Source organism: Heterodontus francisci, chromosome 23, assembly GCF_036365525.1.
Source record: "Heterodontus francisci isolate sHetFra1 chromosome 23, sHetFra1.hap1, whole genome shotgun sequence".
NCBI classification, from domain to species: domain Eukaryota; kingdom Metazoa; phylum Chordata; class Chondrichthyes; order Heterodontiformes; family Heterodontidae; genus Heterodontus; species Heterodontus francisci.
In genome coordinates, this window is record NC_090393.1 from 33,763,188 (window position 1) to 33,784,929 (window position 21,742).

Here is a 21,742-nt window from a genome sequence, read left to right on the forward strand (position 1 = left end):
GACCGAGTCTGCAGCAGGTGGTGAGAGAACCAACAATAGGGAAAAACCTACTTCTCTTTGTCCTCACCAATCTACCTGTCACAGATTCATGACATTTTTGGTAGGAGAGACCACTGCATAGTCCTCGTGGTGACGAAGTCCCATCTTCACATTGAGGACAACCTCGATTGTGTTATATGGCTCTACCATGGTGCTACATGGGATAGATTCAGAGCAGATCTAGCAATGCAAAACTGGGCATACATGAGGCGCTATTGTCCATCAGCAGCTGCTGAATTGTATTCAACCACAATATAATTGAATTTTACATCAGTTTGAAAGAGAGAAGAATGAGTCTAAGACCAGTATTTTAAACTTAAATAAGGGCACTATGTGTGCATGAAAGCTGAGCTAACTGAAGTTACAAGGCTAGGAGATAGATCAATAGAGAAGCAGTGGCAGACATTCAAGGGGATATTTCAGAATATTCAGGATAAGTATATTCCTACTACAAAGAAAAATTCTAAGGGGAGTACCCACCATCCGTGGTTAACTAAAGAAGTTAAGGAAAGCATCAAACTTAAGGAAAAGGCATATAATTGCGCAAAGATGAGTGGCAGATCAGATGATTGGTCAGAATGTAAAGAATGGCAGAGAATGACTAAACGGTTAAACAGGAGAAAGAAATTAGAGTATGAGAGAAAGCTAGCCAGAAATGTAAAAATGGTTAGCAAGAGTTTCTACAGATATTTAAAAAGTGTCATGCAGACCCCCACCTTCCAAGAATGAGGCATAATAATTTTGTCATATGAACATTGATTTTAAACTGTTGCTGGAGTGAAAAAAGGGCTTGTTAAAAAGAAAATTCAGACACTTGGTTGGAAAAACACTTGCATACTAACAGACAGTGCTTGGAGAGCCAAATGACTATTCCCTGATCCAATTAACCCCAAATGGATTTTGATCACCAGACATTGAAGGTAAGGAAGAGCATTCCAGGCCGTCCTAAAATGATATAATCCACAGAGCCAGGACCGGTTAAACCAGCTGGTCACATGACAAACTGGCTAGTCCAGGTTTTTTGAACTAGCCACAGGACAATTTGAATTCAGAAGGCTGTTGAAAACTGCAGCTGGGGAAAGGAAGCCTCTCTCTCTCTCTCTCGCTTTCTCCCAAGCCACTAGACCCATGGAAGACACGTAAACCTCACGAGAGAAAAGATTCCGACCTCCAAACAAGTTGAAGTATGCACTGGGCCCCAACGAATTGCAAATCTGACCGGCAACCAAAGACTTCACAGCAAACTCATCTATTGCCTCAAACTTTTCCCCTTTATTCTTTTCTACTTTTCTGTCTCAATCTGCATGTGTGTTCACTGCATATGCATGCTGGCGTGGTCGTGTCCAATGATAACCGGATTAGAGTTTAAGCTTAGTAAACTTCTAGCTTTCTTGTTTAAAATCTAAGAAAACCTGTTTGAATTGATTTCTTTGCTTTACAATTGAAAAGCGGTGAACAAGGATTTACTCAAGGGGGAGCTAAAACATGTTTTTTTTTCAAAATTAAACCTGTTACAGTTAAACCAGGCAAAGGCTGGGAGGGAACTACTAGACCCCTCTCACCTGGTCATAACAAAATGAAAAGAGTAAATAAAGTGAGTGTTGCTCCTCTAGAGAGTGAGAATGGGGAGTTAATAATAGCTAATAAGGAAATAGCAGATGAAATGAACAACCTTTACCACCTAGAAGGACAAGGGCAGCAGACGGATGGGAACACCACCACCTGCAAGTTCCCCTCCAAGTCACACACCATTTTGACTTGGAAATATATCACTGTTCCTTCACTGGGTCAAAATCCCGTAACTTCCTACCTAACAGCACTACAGGTGTACGTACACCTAATGCAGCACATTAAGGAGGCAGATTAGTGCAATCTTCTCAAGGCCAATTAGGGATGGGCAATAAATGCTGGCCTTGCCAGCAATGCCCAAATCCCATGAGTGAATTAAAAAAAAAATTGGTGAGCTGTGAAAATAACATTTTCATGATATGTGTCAATTAAGCAACTGTGCAAGCTGGCAGGCAAAATCGTTACAGCAACTTGCCCACGGTGATCCTGCTGCCTTATCATGGTAATACTGTGCCCCCATGTCAGGAGGAGAGAAAGTCAGCTTGGTTTTTCACCATATTGCTATCCCTTAATTCCTGCTTAAAAGTATATAGGCTGGAAATCTGATGGCATTGCGCCCATTTTTTCAGGTACAAATGAGCACGTAAGTATTCAGAATGACAAGCCTATGATTGCACTCATTACAAGTTGGAAATACATCATCAACAAACGGGAGCAGGCAGCTCCATCAGCATCCATGCTGCATGCCAGAGCTGTTTAATACAATGAACAAAACATTCAAATTCAGGGCCAGTTCTTGTCATAGGACCTTTTTCTGATATTGGTCTTACCCAGGGCTGACTGTCCTTGTGCTCAGGAATCCAGGAAGGCAAAATAAGTAGACAAATACTGTTTCAAATTGTGAATAATACAGTTCTGATCATTTCTCTTTAAAATAACAGGCAAATTTAGAGCCTGATATATTTAATAGGGGCATATTTAATACATATTTAAGGTTTTGTTGCTAAGTTTATAATGCAATTCCTTTAGTTTTCTAAGTTTATTGTAGCTCCACCTATGATCTCTGATGCAACAAAGAAGAACTCGACATAAGGTTGTGCATCATTCTGCTAACTAGCTAATTTTCAGAGTCCGTGTGACTGAATTTACTGCAACATTGCTTATCATGGACAACGGGAACCAGTCATGTGTTTTTGCTGATGACATTAATTCATCCTACAATCCACCCATAATTATTATAACGTTTATCCTGGGATTCATTGGAAATGCGATTGCTTTATGGGTCTTTTGTTTTCATATAAAACTCTGGAAACCAAACACGGTTTATTTACTGAATCTGGCGATTGCAGACACTCTGTTAATCTGCTGTTTACCATTTCGAGCAGATTACTTTGTACGGGAGAAGAACTGGATTTTTGGTGATGTTCCCTGTCGTCTGAAGGTATTTTTGATTTCCTTAAACCGGGTGGGGAGCATCATGTTCCTTACATTTATGGCAATTGATCGTTATTTTAAAGTGGTTCATCCTCACCATCAAGTAAACAAGATATCTACAAATAGTTCAATGAAGATAGCAAGCATCTTGTGGATTCTAGCAATGGCATTGTCTGTGCACCTTTTAATAGAACCTCACACGTTCAAGCACAAAAATGTGACATTCTGTGAGCCTTTTGATGTATCCTGGCGCCTCCATCCTATCGCAATTTGGACCAATATTGTTTTTATGCTTTTCGAGTTTGCATTCCCAGCTTCGATTATCCTGTTCTCCACCTCCAGCATCATCTGGAAGTTAAAGCAGATGGAAACGGAATCGAGGGGGAAATATAAACGAGCAGGAAAGCTTGTGATAGCTGTGGCAGCAGTTTTTGTATTTTGTTTCTTGCCCACAAACATTGCTGCAGTCTTTGTTTTAATTACAAAGACAAGAGGCATTAAAGACTGCAAGTCAACTGAAACAGCTGTTCATTTATTTTACAATACACTATTTATAACATATCTGAACAGTGTGTTCGATCCAGTTATTTACTACTTTTCAAGTTCGACATTTAAAAATGCTTTGATGAAAGCTCTTGTTCCCCTCAATTTAAACTGTTTCAGCTCAGCAGCAGGTCAAGGAATGCAAGCAAGCGAACCCGGAGGAGAAGAGCATTCAGTCAGCAGCTAAAAGGTCACCGGACTGAAATATCAAGTGGTCCCTGTCTGAGCCAACAATGAATGTATGGCTTCGCTGTTAATTGTCAGCTTGTATAAAGTATAGCCTATGAATAAGTGCAAAATGTTGGAATTATGCGAATTTGTGACATTTTAAAATCAGTCAATCAGTTTGTAAGGAATACGTGCTGAAATAAGCAGTGTGTTAGATCCAGTTATTTACTACTTTTCCAGTTCGACATTTAAAGATCATCAACAGGTCAAGGAATGCAACCAAGAGAACGCAGAAGAGATCTGCTTATGAATAATCATCTAACAAGGACACCGAACTGTAATACCAGTGACCAATTCCAGCCTGAATCTGCAGTGTGAACTAAATGCTCACCACCAGATTGCGAAATGAACGTACAGCCTGTGAATAATTGCACAATCTTGGAATAATACGAATTTGTAACATTTTGTAATCAGGCAATCTGTTTCTAATGAATATGAAATAAATTGTAATTTGCTATGTTAAATTATACACCTGGGGGGAAAAAACGATTTATGTTCTTTAAAGTATGGGGTTTAAAAATTGGGATGAGTCATGACATTTGTAAAATTCTCCCCACCCGATTCCACCCAACCATGATGGATTTCTCACATGGCTCTAGCTTAGCCTCCAGCCAAACTGGTTCAGCATAATACACTGACACCTGCCGGACAAAGTGAAAAATTGTTCAGGTATGTCCAATTCATAAAAAGCAAGACAAATCCAATCTAGTCAATCACCACCCCATCAGGCTAGTCTCGATCATCAACAAATTGATGAAAGTTTCCATTGACAGCGCTATCAAGCAACGCTTAATAATAACCTACACACCCATGCTAAATTTTGATTCCACCAGACCATTTGGTTCCAGAACTCCTTACAGCTTTGGTCCAAACATAGGCAAAAGAATGGAATTCCAGAGGTGAACTGGGAATGACTGCCCTTGACATCCAGGCAGTATTTGACTGGGCATGGTGCCAAGGATTCCTGGTAAAACTGAAATCAATAAGGATCATGGGGGAAAAATCTCCATTGGCTTATGTCATACCTAACACAAAGGAAGATGGTTGTGGTTGTTGGAGGCCAATATCTCAGCCCCAGGACATTCCAGCAGAGGTTCTTGAGGATAGTGTCCTAAGCCTAACCATCTTCAGCTATATCTTTATTGACTTTAAGGTCAGAAATGGGGATGTTTGCTGATTGCACAGTGTTCACTTCCATTCGCATAATTCAATGAGCACTAAGGTAAACCTAATGAGCAGTAATGCTGTGGAGGATGAGTTGCTGGAGTGTGTTAGGGATGATTTTCTAGAGCAGTATGTTGAGGAACCAACTAGAGAACAGGCTATTTTAGATCTAGTATTATGCAATGAGAAAGGGCTAATTAATAATCTTGTTGTAAAAGAACCTTTCGGGATGAGTAACCACAATACGATAGAATTTTACATTATGTTTGAAAGTGAAGTTGTTCAATCTGAAGCCAGGGTGTTAAATTTGAAGAAAGTAAATTATGAAGGTATGAGGGCCAGATTGGCTGTGGTGGATTGGGAAAATACATTAAAAGGTATGGCAGTACATAGGCAATGGATAGTCTTTAAGGAAATATTACATGGTTTACAGCAACTATACATTCCTTCAAGGCACAAAAACCCCAAAAGTAAAGGCAGTCAACCATGGATAACAAAGGAAGTTAAGGATTGTATACAATTAAAAGAAAAGGCCTATAAAGTTGCCAGAAATAGTAGTAAACCTGAGGATTGGGAGGATTTTAGAATACAGCAAAGGAGAACCAAGAAACTGATAAAGAAAGGGAGAATCGAATATGAGTGTAAGCTAGCAAAAAATATAAAAATGGACTGTAAAAGCTTCTATAGGTACGTACAAAGAAAATGTTTGGCTAAGACAAATATAGGTCCATTACAGGCAGAGTCAGGAGAAGTTGTAATGGGGAATAGAGAAATGGCAGAGAAGCTAAATGATTACTTTGTGTCTGTCTTCACTGAGGAAAATATAAGAAATCTCCCAGAATTAGAAATCCAAGGAATTAGGGAGAATGAGGAATTGAAGGAAATTAGGATTAGTAAGAAAGTCATATTGGAGGGATTAATGGGGCTGTAGATTGATAAGTTCCCAGGACCTGATATTCTACATCCCAGAGTGTTGAAAGAGGTAGCTATGGAGATAGTGGATGCATTGGTGATCATTTTCCAAAATTCTATAGATTCTGGAGTGGTTCCTGCAGATTGGAAGGTCACAAATGATACCCCACTATTTAAGAAGGGAGGGAGAGAGAAAACAGGGAATTAAAGACCTGTTAGCCTTACATCAGTCATTGGGAAAATGCCAAAATCTATTCTAAAGGATGTAATAAATGGAGACTTGGATAATAATGATCAGATTGGGCATAATCATCATGGATTTATGAATGGGAAATCATGTTTGATGAACCTGTTGGAGTTTTTTAAGGACGTTACTAGCAGAATTGATAAAGGGGAGTCGGTGGATGTGGTATTCTTGGATTTTCAGAAGGCTTTTGATAAAGTCCCCCACAGGAGGTTGGTTAGCAAAATTAAAACACATGGGATAGGAGGTAATATACTGGCATGGATTAAGGATTGATTAACAAGCAGAAAGCAGAGAGTAGCATTGGCAGGCTGTGCCTAGTGGGGTACAACAGGGATCTGTGCTTGGGCCCCAGCTGTTTACAATATATATCAACGATTTGGATGTGGGGGACCAAATGTAGTATTTCTTAGTTCGCGGATGACACAAAACTAGGTGGGAATGTATGTTGTGAGGAAGATGCAAAGCGGCTTCAATGGGATTTGGACAGATTTAGTGAGTGGGCAAGAAGGTGGCACATGGAATATAATGTGGAAAAATGTAGGGTTATCCACTTTGATAGGAGGAATAGATGAGCAGAGTATTACTTAAATGGTAAGAGATTAGAAAGTGTAGATGTACAAAGGGACCTGGGTGTCCCTGTCAATAAGTCACTGAAAGCTAACATGTAGGTGTAGCAAGCAATTAAGAAGGCTAATGGTATGTTAGCCTTTATCGCAAGAGGATTTGAGTACAGGAGTAGTGAAATCTTGCTTCAATTGAATAGAGCATTGGTTAGAGTGCACCTGGAGTACTGTGTGCAGTTTTGGTCCTCTTACCTTAGGAAGGATATTATTGCCATAGAGGGAGTGCAACGAAGGTTCACCAGACTTATTCCCAGGATGACGGAACTGTCCTATGAAGAGAGATTGGGGAAAGTGGGCCTATATTATCTAGAGTTTTGAAGAATGAGAGGTGATCTCATTGAAATGTACAAAATACTTAAAGGAATAGACAGGGGAGATTCAGCTAAGATGTTTCCCCTGGTTGGGGATTCTAGAACCAGGGGACACAATTTCAAAATAAGGAGGAAGCCACTTCGGACAGAGATGAGGAGAAATTTCTTTGCTCAGAGGGTTGTGAATCTTTGGAATTCTCTACCCCAGAGGGCTGTGGAAGCTCAGTCGTTGAGTATGTTTGAAGCAGAGATTGACAGATTTCTAAATACAAATGACATAAGGGGATATGAAGATTGTGCGGGAAAAAGACATTGAAGTGGAAGATCAGCCATGATCATATTGAATGGTAGGGCAGGTTCGATGAGCTGAATGGCCTACTCCTGTTCCTATTTTCCTATGTTCCTATGAAACTGTCTGTGCCCACATACAGCAAGATCAGGAATACATTTAGGCTTGGACTGATAGTGGCAGGTAACTTTCATGCCACACAAGTGCCAGGATAATATCCGTCTTCAACAAGTCTGACCATCACCTCTTGATATTCCTTGGCATTACAATCACTGAATCCACCACCATCAGCAACCCGAGGATCACTATTGACCAGAAACCTAACTGAACCAACCATTTAAATATGGATACAAGAGCAGGTCAGAGGCTGGGTATTGTGTGGTGAGTGACTCATCTCCTGCCTTCCCAAAGCTTTTCCATCACTCACAAGGCACAAGTCAGGAGTGTGATGGAAAACTCGCCTGGACGAGTACAGCTCCAACAACATTCAAGAAGCTTGACACCATCCAGTTCAAAGCAGCCTGCTTGATCAGCACCTCATTCACCACCTCAAAAATTCACTCGCTCCAGCAGCAATGCAACGTGGCAGCAGTATGTACCATTTACAGGATGCACTGCAGAAACTCGCCAAGGATTCTTCAATAGGACCTTCCAAACCTGCGATCTCCACCATCTGGAAAGGACAAGGGCACCAGGCACATGGGGACACCACTACCTGAAATTTTCCTCCAAGTCATGCATCATCCTGACTTGGACATATATCACCATTACTTCATTGGCACTGGGTCAAAATCCTAACAACAGCACTGTGAAAATACTTTCACCATGTGGACTGCAGCAGTTCAAGATGGTAGCTCATCACCACCTTTCAGAAGGACACTTAAGTTGGTCAATAAATGCTGGCCTTGCCCATGAAGCACATATCCACAAATAATGAAAATATAATAGTTTAAAAATGTTCCATTGCTGGAAGCAATGTGGTTTGCTGAAATAATAATATATTCCAAAGTATTAACAATGGCCACAAAAATACAGCGAAATAGAAACAAGGAAGGTAACTAAAATAGAAAACAATAAGATGTAGAATAAAGAGGAAGTAAGATGTAATTTTTTTTGTGTACTCTATTGAGATAAGTGGAAGTCAGATGGTGATGCAAGTCCTGTGGTATATATGATTTAGAGATCTGTGGTCAAAACATAACATAGTTTTACCAGATGCTTGGGACACTCAGCTGGGTTCATCGCCCATATAGAATAGAATCATAGAATCGATACAGCACAGAACGAAGCTATTTCGCCCATTGTGTCTGTGCCAGCTCTCTGCAACAGCAACTCGGCTAGTCCTACTACCCCACCTTTTCCCCGTAGCCCTGCAAATTCCCTTTTGAAAGCCATGGTTGAATTTGCCTCCACCAGACTCTCAGGCAGTGTATTCCAAATCCTAATCACTTAGTGCATAAAAAAGTTTTTCCTCATGTTGTCTTTCCTTCTTTTGCCTCAAATTGTCCTCTGATTCCCAACCCTTCCGCCAATGGGAAGGATTCTACCTTTCTACTCTGTCCAGACCCTTCATGATTTTAAACACCTCTTTCACATTTTTCTCAACTTGCTCTTCTGTAAGAAGAATAGCCTCCAGCTTCTCCAGTCTATCCACCTAACTGAAGTCCATCATCCATGGAACCATTCTTGGGCACCATAACATCCTTGCTTTTGTATTCTGTGCACCTATGTATAAAGCCCAGTATCCCATATGCCTTTTTAACCACTTTCTCAATCTGCCCTTCCGCCTTCAATGATTTGTTGCACATGTACCCTCTGATCCTGCATCCTTTTTACAATTATATGGTCACACTTCTGACCTTCACAATTCACTTAAATCAAGAAGTTTTAGTTTGTAACTTCAGGGCCATTGTGCTAAACTTTGTTGGGAAGCTTATGATCCTTAGGTCACATTCAAACATAGGGACCTCAACCTTAGCAATAAAGTTGTCATACGTTTAGACAAAGGTTAACAAAGTAGCATGTCTCTTACGGGCAGCTGGTAAAGTAAGACACTGCTGCTTTTCATATAGTTTAATCAAAATTTTTAATCTCTTCCAATCTTGAGGTTTTTTTTTTATAAACTTCTTGCTGTGTACACATTGGAGTCCATTCAGCATTTGACATTCCTTTCTCACACTTCTTCCCTGTTGTGCTAATAGCTTGTCTGGTACATCTGCATGTCTTTCTGAAGTGTGCTTTAAACAAATAACCGTACAGTCCTGTAGCTCAATATTAAAGAAAAAAAGCATTCAATGCCAACAAGCTTATTCTATTTACTAATCTAGGTGCCTATTGTAAGCATATCAATATGGTTTGACATTATTTTTATTGTAAACAAAGACAGAACAATAATACAGACAGAAATAAAAACAAAAAATGCTGGAAAGATTCAACGGTTATGGCATCATCTGTGAACAGAGAAACAGAGTTAATGGGCTGAATTTTCGGGCCACCCCAAAGTCAGGAACAGAGACCAAGGTGGGGGGATGGCCTCTGAAAATATCAGTGCCTGCTGGCATATCAGCTATGGAATGCTGTTCCCAGCGTCGGCAGTGTTCATCAGGGAGAGGGGAGAGTGGGACAGGAATCCCACCCTCCTTCCAACTGAGGCCAATTAATCTGTTAAAAAAAAGCTCGTTAAGAGCTTGCTGAAGTGGGAGGGTGGAATATTTAAAGGGGTGACCTTGTTTTAGGAGCTGTCAATCTCTGAGGAGGTAGGTAAAGAGTGGGGAGCAAGTCATGGCTGCCCCAGGGCATCACCCCAGTCCCGTAAGAGCAAATGGGGAGCCGGCACTTCGTAAGGAGGTTGTGTCGTTGCTGCGCAGGTGGCAGGGAGAGCGGGCATGCAGCGCTCGGGCATTGAATGGGGTCATCACCAAAGACCTTACAGCACTGGCCGCCGTGCCCTGCCAGTCACCATCGAAGTCACTGTGGCCTTGAACTTCTTCTCTTCTAGCTGCTTCCTAGAATCAGCTGTGGAACTTGGTGGCATCATGTAAACGGCTGCACACCATTGCATTTCACAGGTCACTGATGCCCTCATTGCCAGAGTTGGACAGTACATTTATTTCGCAACAGAAAAGGCCTCACAGAGACTGAGGGCATTGGGTTTTGCCTCCATCGCTGGATTCCCCCAGGTGCAGGGCATCATCAGTTGTGCCCATGTGGCCATCAAGTTACCCGGTGACCGGCTAGTGAGACCCATCAACAGGAAGGGCTTCTACTCCCTCAATGTCCAAACTGTCTACAACCACAACAAGAGTTTCCTCCATGTGTGCACTCGCTTTCCTGCCATCCTCTGCCAGTCCAGGCTGCTTCAGGTCTTCACCCCAACCTCCAAAGTCCACGAATGATCCTAGGAGACAACGGAAAACCCTTGAAGACATGGCTACTGTCCCCTTTATGGGAGAGCCAGGCAGAGGCACAGAGGTGATACAACCAATGCCATCTGCTCACTAGAACAACCATTGAGTAGGCTATCAGGTTTCTGAAGATGTGATTCCGGTGCCTGGATCAAATGTCATAGAAGTTTGTGGTACTAAGCGATACTAAGTTGAAATTGATGGAGAAGTGAGCCGGGGTCTTGTAGATCACATGATCCTAGCGTGGAATGATCCAAAACTTGAGCATGACCTACTTGATAGCGAGCTTTTGCCAGAGTGTGAACTAGTTCAGACTTCGGTGTCTAAAATACCAGTTTCAGAAGGAACAAGATCTTCTGTAAGTCCTGACTGAAACCAGACAGTCAAAAACCTGACTCTACACCAAAACCTGTGAGACTATCAGGAAGACTTCGTAAACCAGTTGTTAGACTTAGAGTCGTAGTGTCATTTAGAGCATAGAAGGAGACCATTCAGCCCATCGAGTCCATGCCAGCTCTCCGTGGAGGAATCCAGTCAGTTCCACTCTCCCCCTCGATAATAGTAGCCCTGCAAGTTTATTTCTTTCAAATGCCCATCCAATTTCATTTTGAAATCATTGATTATCTCCATTTCCTTCATGGGCAGTTAGTTCCAGGTCATTGCATTAAAAAGTTCTCCCTCACATTTCCCCCTGCACTAAGTGCTGCTAGAGTGACAGTGTGTGAAGAAGGGAATTTAGTGAGTGACGGAGTTTGGTGAACAGGGGAACTATAAATTAATTAAGAAAAATACATTTAATTTAATTAACACAATAAAGATAGCAGGACAGGTGATGTGTCACAAGAACACTAGAAACGGGAACAGTAGACCATATGGCCCATCGAGCCTGCTCCAACATTCAAAATGATCATGGCTGACCTTAGGATTCAACTCCACTTTCCTGCTTGCTCATCGTACCCTGTGAGACCAAACATCTGTTTATCCCAGCCTTAAATATATTCCATGATGGAGCATCCACAACCCTCTGGGGTAGAGAATTCCAAAGATTCACAACCCTTGGAGTTTTGTAATTTCTCCTCATCTCACTCCTGAATGATTAGCCCCTTATCCTGAGATTGTATCCCCAAGTTCTAGATCCCTGACCAGTCGAAACAATCTCATTGTCAACCCTATCCAGCCCCTTTAGAATCTTATATGTTTCAATGAGATCACCTCTCATTCTTCTAAACTCCAGGGAATACAGCCCAATTTACTTAGTCTCTCATCATAGTTCAAGCCCCTCATCCCAGGGACCAATCTATTGAATCTTTGCTGCACTGCCTCCAATGCAAGTATATCCTTTCTTAAATGTGGAGACCAAAACTGCACACAGTGAATTTTAGTGAACCTCCGACATCGGGGGGCGTGGTGCGGGATCCCGGAAAATGCCTCTGGGAGGGGCCCACCTGGGCCTCGACGCCAGGAAGGCCCAGTCCAATATTGCCGGTGGCGGCGAGGCCTCAAGGCATTCCCCTGCCACTCGGTGACAGAAGCAGGATTTAAATATGTTAATGAATGTAAATTAATGAATTAATAGCTTACCTTCCCCCGCCAGTCGTCCCACTGCATTGTTGAGGCTGGTTGCCGGGTCTCCCATGCCTGCAGATGTCCATTTGGAGATTGGAGGCGGAACAGTGGCTGGGAGGGGGGAGCAGGTAAGTTTTCAGGGCGGTGGTGAGCGAGATTAAATGATTTTGATTGGTCTAGGGGTTGGTGGGAAGGGGTAAATGTTCTAATTAATGAACTTTTGGTGAGGGGAAAGGCAGGATCACAAGATTTTTTTTGGTGGGGAGAGGGCAAGTGATAAATTTTAAGGTCATTGGGTGGGAGAGGGTTGCAATAACTATTTACTTTTTTACTATCATGTGTCTTTAAAAATTTAAATTACATCGAAGGGCTGGAAGCCCTTGCTGGGGACGGAACACCCGCCCCCTCCACATCATCGGAGGGGGTGGTCCGCCAGGGCCATGTAAATGAGCCACTGTGTTTAACGTCGTGGCAGCTCCGTGGAATAAATCCTGTGCCGAGATCGGCAGCCAGCTTGTAAAATGCAGCCCAATATTCCAGATGTGATCTCACTAAAGCCCTGCACAATTGTAGCAATACTTCCTTATTTCTGTACTCCAAACCCCTTACAACAAAGGTCAACATGCCATTTGCTTTCCTAATTGTTTGTTGTACCTGCGTATTAACTTTCTGCGTTCCTTGTACAAGCACATAAAGACCTGCTCGGGTCTGCAAACGAAACCCGACCCGAGCCTGACAGAAGCATATCCGAGCCTGACCCGGCCCGAGTCCTTCCATTTTTTACCGCACTCCACCCGACCTGACCCAAGCATCAGTTAACCTACCTTCCATTTTTTACTTTGTTGATGATCTGTACAAGCTTAAAATAACTGTAACAAAACCACCTTTCTAGTCCAAAAATTACATTAACATTGGAGCCACTTACCTGAGGTTGTGATAGAGCATGTCCGACCCGGCCCGACTTGATCTGATCTGAGCCCGAATACCAGACCCGGAAATGCGACCCGACTCAGACACATATCTTCAAGTCCTGTCGGGTTCGGGTCGGGTAGCCGGCCTTTACAAGCACACCTTAGTCTCTTTAAACCGACACTTACAAGATGCACACCTTTTTAAAAATATGCTGTTTTTCTATTCTTACGACCAAAGTGCATAACTTCACACTTCCCTACATTATACTCCATCTGCCATCTTGTTACCCTCTCATTTAACCTGTTTATATCTCTTTGCAGCCCCTCTGTGTCCTCCCCACAGCTTACCTTTCCACTTACCTTTTTATCATTAGCAAACTTAGATACATTACTCTCTGTCTCTTCGTCCAAGTCATTAATATAGATTGTAAATAGCTGAGGCCTCAGCACTAATACTTGCGGCACTCCACTATTTATTGCCTGCCAACTTGAAAATGCCCTGTTTATGCCCACTTGTTGCTTCCTGTCTGTTAACCAATCCTCTATCCATGCTAATATATTACCCCCAACTCCCTTATCTTGCCAATTAATCTTTTGTGTGGCACTGTAACAGAAACTCCACATGCCACATGGAAATATTAATTTAGTCGTATGGAACTTTGCCTGAGACTTTTACTGGACATTATTACAAATAACTTTTAAAAAGCAGAACAGAGCAGCTAAAGATGCCCATGCACGAGTTTGCACATGAAAAGCCAACTGGAGACATAGGTGATTACCCAGTCTAGCCAGAACAATGGGGCTGCTGTCTGATTAAATTATCTAGAATAATTTTGTCAATGTTGATCGTCAAAATCCATCCACACCCTTTGAATTTGAAGGAGCCAAACCTCCCTAGCAAATATGTCTGCACAGCTTGAGAGGAGAACATTGAATTTCAAAAAAACCTTTCCAGGGACTTCTGTTTCAAACTCAAAGAGGTTGGTCACATCACATGACTACCTGTGTAACTCTGGGAGTTTGTGATTTGTGCCTCAGAAAGCAGACGGTAGCTGAACTCCAGGGAAGGAACATAGCCGCTCTCCAGCAAAGATCCAGAGAAGCCTCAGCTGCAAACCTACAGCCCAGCACTGCTAATAACAAAGGGGACACATATAAAGCCCCCCTCTTCTGCCTTCCAGAACCTGACCAGCAAACCCGAACCATGTGTGGTCCAGCGAGGACTTCAAGACTGCAATTTCAACGGAGGACACTGGGACTAAACTTCAGTATTTAAATTCCATTTTTATTAAGGACACTACTCCAACCTCCCAACTTTGTTTTTTCACCTCTGTATTCTATTTGTGTGTGCATGTGTGCCTGTCGTGTGAATGTGAGTGTGGATGCGTCACGTATTTTAGTAATTTTAACTGGTTCACAGTGATAAGGTTAATAAACTTGCATCTTTTTTGTTTAAACTTAAGAAAACCTGTCTGATTGGTTCATTTGCAAATATATATTACAGTAACAGGAGCAAGTGCTCACTGATGTCGTAAGTTAAATCACTGTGTTAAAAAGATAAACCCTGTTGCGGTCAAACCAGAGAAGGGGCAAAACGGGAGCCTGAGACCCCTTCCTCACCTGGTCATAACAGGCACCTTATCGCATGCCTTTTATAAATCCCGGTATACTACATCTATTGGTTCCCCTTTATCTCCCCTACTAGTTACATCCTCAAAAAACTCTAATAAATTTGTCAATCAGGATTTCTCTTTAGTAAAACCATGTTGACTTGTTCGAAGCATACTGTGCTTTTCTAAGTGTATTGTTAAGACTTCCTTAATAATAGATTCCAGCAATTTCCCAACAACTAATGTTAGGCTAACTGGCCTGTGGTTTCCTGTTTTCTCTCTCCCTCCTTTCTTGAAAAGCGGTGTAACATTTGCTAACTTCCAATCTGATGGGACCGAGAAGCGGGGAACAATCGTTCAGGGGAGTGGGGGGAAGCGTCGAGGCCTGGAGCGAACAGCTGAGGGGAGGAGAGCGGTTAGGGGGTAGGAACAAGTGACGGGGATCGAGCTCCAGCCTCAAAGTCTCCTATTCAGCCACTTCCTCCAGCCGAGTCGGGTGCTGGATACCTGATGACACTGTCACGCATGTGTGAACCGGAAGCAGAGAAAGGAGACCATCTCTTGCTCCGCCAGTACCCACAGACCCTTCAGATGGGACAAAAGTGACAAAGTTGATTGATGAGAGAAGGGCTGTAGATGTCATATACATGGACTTCAGTAAGGCGTTTGATAAGGTTCCCCATGGTAGGCTGATGGAGAAAGTGAAGGCGCATGGGGTCCAAGGTGTACTAGCTAGATGGATAAAGAACTGGCTGGGCAACAGGAGACAGAGAGTAGCAGTGGAAGGGAGTTTCTCAAAATGGAGACGTTTGACCAGTGGTGTTCCACAGGGATCTGTGCTGGGACCACTGTTGTTTGTGATATACATAAATGATTTGGAGGAAAGTATAGGTGGTCTGATTAGCAAGTTTGCAGACGACACTAAGATTGGTGAAGTAGCAGATAGTGAAGGGGACTGTCAGAGAATACAGCAGAATATAGATAGATTGGAGAGTTGGACAGAGAAATGGCAGATGGAGTTCAATCAGGGCAAATGCGAGGTGATGCATTTTGGAAGATCCAATTCAAGAGTGAACTATGCAGTAAATGGAAAAGTCCTGGGGAAAATTGATGTACAGAGAGATTTGGGTGTTCAGGTCCATTGTTCCCTGAAGGTGGCAACGCAGGTCAATAGAGTGGTCAAGAAGGCATATGGCATGCTTTCCTTCATCGGACAGGGTATCGAGTACAAGAGTTGGCAGGTCATGTTACAGTTGTATAGGACTTTGGTTCGGCCACATTTGGAATACTGCGTGCAGTTCTGGTCGCCACATTACCAAAAGGATGTGGATGTTTTGGAGAGGGTGCAGAGGAGGTTCACCAGGATGTTGCCTGGTATGGAGGGCGCTAGCTATGAAGAGAGGTTGAGTAGATTGGGATTATTTTCATTAGAAAGACGGAGGTTGAGGGGGGGACCTGATTGAGGTGTACAAAATCATGAGAGGTATAGACAGGGTGGATAGCAAGAAGCTTTTTCTCAGAGTGGGGGATTCAATTATTAGGGGACACGAGTTCAAAGTGAAAGGGGAAAAATTTAGGGGGGATATGCGTGGAAAGTTCTTTACGCAGAGGGTGGTGGGTGCCTGGAACGCGTTGCCAGCGGAGGTGGTAGATGCGGGCACGATAGCGTCTTTTAAGATGTATCTAGACAGATACATGAATGGGCAGGAAGTAAAGAGATACAGACCCTTAGAAAATAGGCGACATGTTTAGATAGAGGATCTGGATCGGCGCAGGCTTGGAGGGCCGAAGGGCGTGTTCCTGTGCTGTAATTTTCTTTGTTCTTTGTTTGTGAAGACAGACCAGGCGTGGATACACGATGACGTCATCCCGCGCATGCACCACTTAGTCCTGGCAAGATGTAGGTTGCGCATGTGTGCAACTTGGAGCACTCTGATAATGTCAGCGGGCTGCTGTGTTGTCAGGAGTCACTTCGTTATTTAAATGCTAGGAGTATAGCAAATGAAGCTGATGAGCTGAGGCCATGGATAGACACATGGTAACATGATATCCTTGCTATAACGGAAACTTGGCTTAAAGAGAGGCAAGAATCGCAGCTCAACATCCCTGGATATAGAGTTTTCAGGCGGGATAGAGAGGGGGATAAAAAGGGAGGGGGTGTAGCATTATTGGTTAAGGAATGAATAACGGCTATGAGGAGGGATGATATTCTAAATGAATCATCAAATGAGGCCTTATGGGTTGAACTCAGAAATAAAAAAGGGGTAACCACAGTACTAGTGTGTGCTATAGACCCCCAAATAGTGAGAGGGAGATAGAAGAACAAATATGTAGGCAAATTTCGGAGTGCAAAACTATAGGGCAATAATAGTTGGGGATTTCAACTACCCTAATATCAACTGGGATACAAACAGTGTGAAGGGCACAGAGGGCACAAAATACTTGAACTGCATTCAAGAGAACTTTTTTAGCCAGCACGTAACAAGCCCAACGAGAGGGGGTGCAATTCTAGATTTAGTGTTTTGTAATGAAGCTGGGCCAGTGGATGAAGTAACAGTGAGTGATCATTTTGGAGATAGTGACCATAATAGTTAGTTTTAGCATAACCAAGGAAAAGGACAAAGATAAAACAGGAGTAAAAGTTCTAAATTGGGGGAAGGCATATTTTACAAAACTGAGAAGTGATCTGGCGAAAGTGGACTGGAAACAGTTATTTGAAGGAAAATCAATGGCAAACCAGTGGGAGGCATTCAAAAGCGAGATTCTACAGGCACAGTGTAGGCATGCCCCCACAAAGATAAAGGGTGATAGGGCCAAATCTAGAGCCCCCTGGTTATCTAGAAGCTTACAGGGTAAGTTAAAGCAGAAAAAGAAATCTTCTGATGGTCACAAAAAAATTAATATTTTAGAAAGCCTAGAGGAGTATAGAAAGTGCAGGGGTAGAATAAAAAAGGAAATTAGAAAAGCAAAGAGAGGGCATGAAAAATTATTGGCAGGTAAAATCAAGGAAAACCCAAAGATTTTTTTATCAATACATTGAGAGCAAGAAGATAACTAAGGAAAGGGCAGGGCCTATCAGAGATGTACAAGGGAACTTATGTGTGGATGCAGAAGATGTGGGCAGGGTTCTTAATGAGTTTTTAGTCTCTGTCTTCACAAAGGAGAGGGAAGATGCAGACATTGTAGTAAAAGAGGAGGAGTGTGAAATATTAGATACGATAAGCATAATGAGAGAGGAAGTACTAGAGGGTCTGGTACCCTTGAAAGTGGATAAATCGTCAGGGCTGGACAGATTGCATCCCAGGTTGTTAAAGGAAGCCAGGGAGAAAATAGCAGATGTGCTGAGGAATCATCTTCAAATCCTCACTGGATACGAGCGAGGTGCCAGAGGATTGGAGGTCTGCGAATGTTATACCATTGTTTAAAATGGGTGTGAGGGATAGGCCAAATAATTATAGGCTGGTCAGTCTGACCTTGGTGATGAGTAAATTATTAGAATCAATTCTGAGGGCACAGGATAAACTGTCACTTAGAAAGGCATGGATTAATCAGGGATAGTCAGCATGGATTTGTTCAGGGAAGGTCATGTCTTAATAACTTGATTGAGTTTTTTGAGGAAATAACAAGGAGGATTGATGAGGGCAATGCAGTGGATATGGTCTACATGGATTTTAGAAAGGCATTTGACAAGGTCCCACATGGCAGACTGGTCAGAAAAATGAAAGCACGAGAGGTTGGATCCAAAATTGGCTCAGTAACAGAAAACAAAGGGTAGTAGTCGACAGATGTTTTTGTGAAGGTTGTGTTTGCTGACAATGCAATCACTTGGTGGCGCTGTAGTAGCACATGCGCAAATGCAGCTGGTTCCACTGTCTGCGACGTTCAGGCTGGTGCCAGTATTAAAGATGGCGCTGCTCAATTTATCACAGAAAAACAACTTCAACCCATGGCAGCACACAATGGACATGTTTGATACTCAGAGAACGTTGCACTGTTTAAACACTCATCAGAAGCACTGGACCTCTGACAGTGCTGCACACCCTGCATAATTCAGTGAAGTTTCAGTGCCATCCTGCTCTCCGGCCACTCGCTCCCCACCCCCCCCATCCCTCCAGATGCTAGCTCTAGGCCGTGGGCCGCACCGCTTCCCTCCTCTCGGCCACTCACTCCTATGTCACCCCGTCACCCCTCATGGCCCGCCTTGCTTCTTCAGGCAGCGCGGTGAGAAACGATTGAATGTGGGAGCCATACTCTGATCATCATTATCTTTATTGCTACCTTGATCTATTGGCTTGTCATTTCCTTTTAATTTACTCAATCTTCCCCTACATGATCCCTTCACCCCTCTATTTAGTTTAAAGCCCTCTCTACTTCCCTAGTTATATGTCTCACTAGAAACTGGTCTCAGCATGGTTCAGGTGAAGTCCATCCCAACAGTACAGCCTCCACTTTCCCCACTACTGATGCCAGTGCTCCATGAACCGGAACCCACTTCTCCCTCACCAGTCTTTGAACCACGCATTCATCTCTCTAATCTTACTTACCCTATGCCAATTTGCACATGGCTCAGGTTCTGCTTTCTAATTTAGTGCTTAGCTCCACATACTCCCTATGCAGATTTATTTATTTATTTAGAGATACAGCACTGAAACAGGCCCTTCGGCCCACCGAGTCTGTGCCGACCAACAACCACCCATTTATACTAGCCCTACATTAATCCCATATTCACTACCACCTACCTACATTAGGGCAATTTACAATGGCCAATTTACCTATCATCTGCAAGTCTTTGGCTGTGGGAGGAAACCGGAGCACCCGGTGAAAACCCACGCGGTCACAGGGAGAACTTGCAAACTCCACACAGGCAGTACCCAGAATCGAACCCGGGTCCCTGGAGCTGTGAGGCTGCGGTGCTAACCACTGCGCCACTGTGCCGCCCATGTGCTATCTATGTTTTATTTCAGAGATACAGCACTGAAAATATAATAAAATATAATTTAAAAAAATACAACACTGTTGTTGGTACCTACATGGACTATGACCACTGGATCCTGCCCCTCCCAATGCAAGTTCCTCTCCAGCCCTGAGCAGATAGAACCGTAGAAAAAGCACAGCACAGAAGGAGATCATTCAGCCCACCATGTCTGCACCGGCTGAACAACCTAGCCGCACAATCTAATCCCACCTTCCAGCACCTGGTCCGTAACCTTGCGGGTTACAGCACTTCAGATGCATGACCAGGTACCTTTTAAAAGAGTTGAGGGCTTCTGCCTCCACCACCGTTCCTGGCAGTGAATTCGAGACACCCACCACCCTCTGGGTGAAAAAGTCTTTCCTCATATTCCCTCTAATCTTTCTACCTATAACCTTAAATCTGTGCCCCCTAGTAATTGAACTCTCCACTAGGGGAAATAGGTCCTTCCTATATACTCTATCTAGGTCCCTCAAAGTTTTGTACACTTCAATTAAGTCACCCCTCAGCCTCCTCTGTTCTAAGGAAAACAACCCTAGCCGATCCAATCTTTCCTCATAGCTGCAATTTTCAAGCCCTGGCGACATTCTTGTAAATTTCCCCTGTACTCTCTCCTTCCTGTAATGTGGCGACCAGAACTGTACGCAATACTCCAGCTGTGGCCTAACCAGCATTTTATACAGTTCCAGCATTACTTCCCTGTTTTTGTATTCTATACCTCGGCCAATAAAGTAAAGCATTCCATATGCCTTCTTCACAACTCTATCTACCTGTCCTGCCACCTTCAGGGACCTGAGGACATGCACTCCAAGGTCTCACTTCTTATACCCCTTTCAATATCCTCCCGTTTATTGTGTATTCCCTTGCTTTGTTTGCCCTCCCCAAATGCATTAGCTCGCACTTCTCTGGATTGAATTCCATTTGCCACTTTTCCACCCACTCAACCAAACCATTGATATCATTCTTGAGTCTACGGCCAGCCTCTTCACTATCAACTACTATCAACGGCCAATTTTTGTGTCATCAGCAAATTTCCCAATCATGCCTCCCATATTTAAGTCCAAATCATTAATATATACCACAAACAGCAAGGGACCCAGCACTAAGCCCTGTGGAATGCCACTGGAAACTGCTTTCATTCACAAAACAAAGTGACTCCTGACAAAGCAGCAGCCCGCTGACATCATCAGAGCGCTCCAAGCTGCGTACATACGCAAACAGTCTCCTGTGCTGAGACGCTGCGCATGTGCAGTCTACATCTTGCCTTGCCAGGACTTACTGGCGCATGCACAGGAAAATGCTCTGCCCCCTCGGCCGCTCACTCCCCACTCCTTCCGCCCCCCGCTCCCTCAATCCAGGTTGCTCGTTCCCTGCTTCCCCACCCCCCTCACCGCCCCACTCTCCAGCTGCTCACTTCCCCTCTCCCCCAACCCTCCAGATGCTAGCTATAGGCCGCAGGCCTTGCTGCTTCCCTCCTCTTGGCCACTCGCTCCCACATTCAATCATTCCTCACCATGCCATCTGAGTGATTGCGTTGTCAGCAAACGCAGCCTTGAAATTAGCCCTCTTCCAATGTACTGTTCTACCTTATATTGTTCCTTGCTATTCTGGATTACGAGTCTAAACCTTATGATACAATGATCACTCTTACCCAAATGTTACCCCAGAGCCACTTGGTCCACTTGGACCACCTCATTTCCCAGCACCAGATCCCGCAATGCCTCCTCTCTAGTGGGGCTGAGACTATACTGATTTATAGATATCATTTAAAGAAACGTTATTATTTTGTTAAGTGTGCATATTCTCAAAGATTTGTTTGTTTATAGTTAGTACACCTGTGACTAGTTTAATATTGTTTTAAAAGGGGAAAGCAGTGTAAAGTATTCCTATGTTATGAGCATGCCCAGTGCATGATAACAT

General features: G+C 43.3%; 1 protein-coding gene across 1 annotated transcript; it reads left to right on the plus strand.

The window, feature by feature from the left end:
• The first annotated feature begins 2,714 nt into the window (after window positions 1–2,714).
• On the plus strand, window positions 2,715–4,264 carry LOC137382988 (hydroxycarboxylic acid receptor 3-like). Its single transcript, XM_068055572.1, has one exon. It carries the CDS (start codon window positions 2,774–2,776, stop codon window positions 3,770–3,772), a length of 999 nt encoding a protein of 332 aa, XP_067911673.1. The 5' UTR covers window positions 2,715–2,773; the 3' UTR covers window positions 3,773–4,264.
• The last annotated feature ends 17,478 nt before the right edge of the window (window positions 4,265–21,742 follow it).